Here is a 1,388-nt window from a genome sequence, read left to right as displayed (position 1 = left end):
GTTTGTCTTTCGAGAGAGCCTCAGTCCACCTTGTGCCACCATTACCCTCCGGGATGTTTACTGGTACCTCCGGGTTGCCAGCGGTGCGCAAGCCTGAACTACCCGCCTACAGGAGGGTTCGTCATTATTACCTTTCTGTCGGGGTGTGACCGGTGACTTGAGCAGGATCCTCTCCCGCGCCTTCGTGCTTCTGTCCGCGTTGGTCAGCACTCAGTGCCTATCATTCTCACACGCGAAGGTCGCTACTCTGGGGAGGGGTAATGCGTCACGGCCAGTCGACACTCGTTAGCTCTCATGAATGTTGCATGATCGAGCTGCTCTCTCTCACCCTTCGACGATATCCAGTACTACGATATCGGTCGGTACTCCTTCTCCTAGCATACTGCTGAGTCGAGCATTGATGACTTCCGAACAATCAGTGCATCTATAAGATTGGCGGCTACCTGAAGTCCAATCCCTACTTGGTCAGTCAGTTTGAACAATGCCTTTCGTCTCCGCTCTTCGGTACTTTGTAGGTAGGTCATGTCGCGCCCCCGGAGTGTTCCATCTCCGAGATGGAAGTGGGAAAGTTGCGAAACGTGCTTTACTTCGCTCCGCCGTGCCATAGCTAAAGAGCGAGGTCACGCCGAGCTCTCATGACAAAACTTTGTTGATCCCTTTCTTGTTCACTCTGCTGTGAACGTGTCATCAGTCGTCACCAATACTACTAGCCTAGCCTACCTTACACCATCTTACGAAGACTTGAGTTGTTAGCAGAGAACAAGAACACCCTCAACAGAGTTAACAAACAGTGTAGATGGCAGCGTTATGATCTTGATTATCACCTTTACGTATAATTCATAATAATGACTCATGATAATGATGATGATGATGATGAACAAGAAGAGCATAAGGATGTATGCTCAACAACTACAACAGAGATGGGTTATAGAATGGATGATAATATAAAAAGATATCATCCTAGAGTGTATTATAATAATAAGATGTATTGTTATATACCTATAGTCGTTAGATACTCTGATGATGAAGTGGTCGCCGCCGATCATCTTGCTAGTTGTATTATGACTCCAATAGAGATGGATGTATGGGCATCTATTAAAAATATTAAAGATCCTGAATATCCTATGTGGACATTATCACAATTAAGAATTTGTTATCCCACAGGTAGTAGTATGATGCTATATATACTTTTCATCATAATCATTAGTAGGTGTATGCGTGAAAGATGATACTATGATGATCGAATTTACACCAACTGTAGAACATTGTTCTCTAGCTACCTTGATTGGTTTATGTAATAATAATATTGTTGGATTATTATTATGTAAGTCTGTGGATGCGTCGTATTAGCAGGTATTAGGAGTAAGTTACTCAATGATTTCGGTAAT

The 1,388-nt window shown here is 43.5% G+C and overlaps 1 protein-coding gene across 1 annotated transcript; it reads left to right on the top strand.

Annotated features, from left to right (window-relative positions):
- Positions 1-1,012: 1,012 nt before the first annotated feature.
- On the top strand, positions 1,013-1,294 carry Pmar_PMAR022722 (Protein FAM96B, putative; the record flags this gene model as incomplete). Its single annotated transcript, XM_002779413.1, has 2 exons — positions 1,013-1,164; positions 1,211-1,294. Coding segments are annotated over 2 exons (236 nt in total), but the record flags the coding sequence as incomplete, so codon positions are not given.
- Positions 1,295-1,388: the final 94 nt, after the last annotated feature.

The sequence above is a fragment of the Perkinsus marinus genome, assembly GCF_000006405.1.
Source record: "Perkinsus marinus ATCC 50983 genomic scaffold scf_1104296947554, whole genome shotgun sequence".
In the NCBI taxonomy this organism is placed as follows: domain Eukaryota; phylum Perkinsozoa; order Perkinsida; family Perkinsidae; genus Perkinsus; species Perkinsus marinus.
Note: the sequence above shows the minus strand (reverse complement) of the source record. Positions and strands in the feature narration are given on the sequence as shown.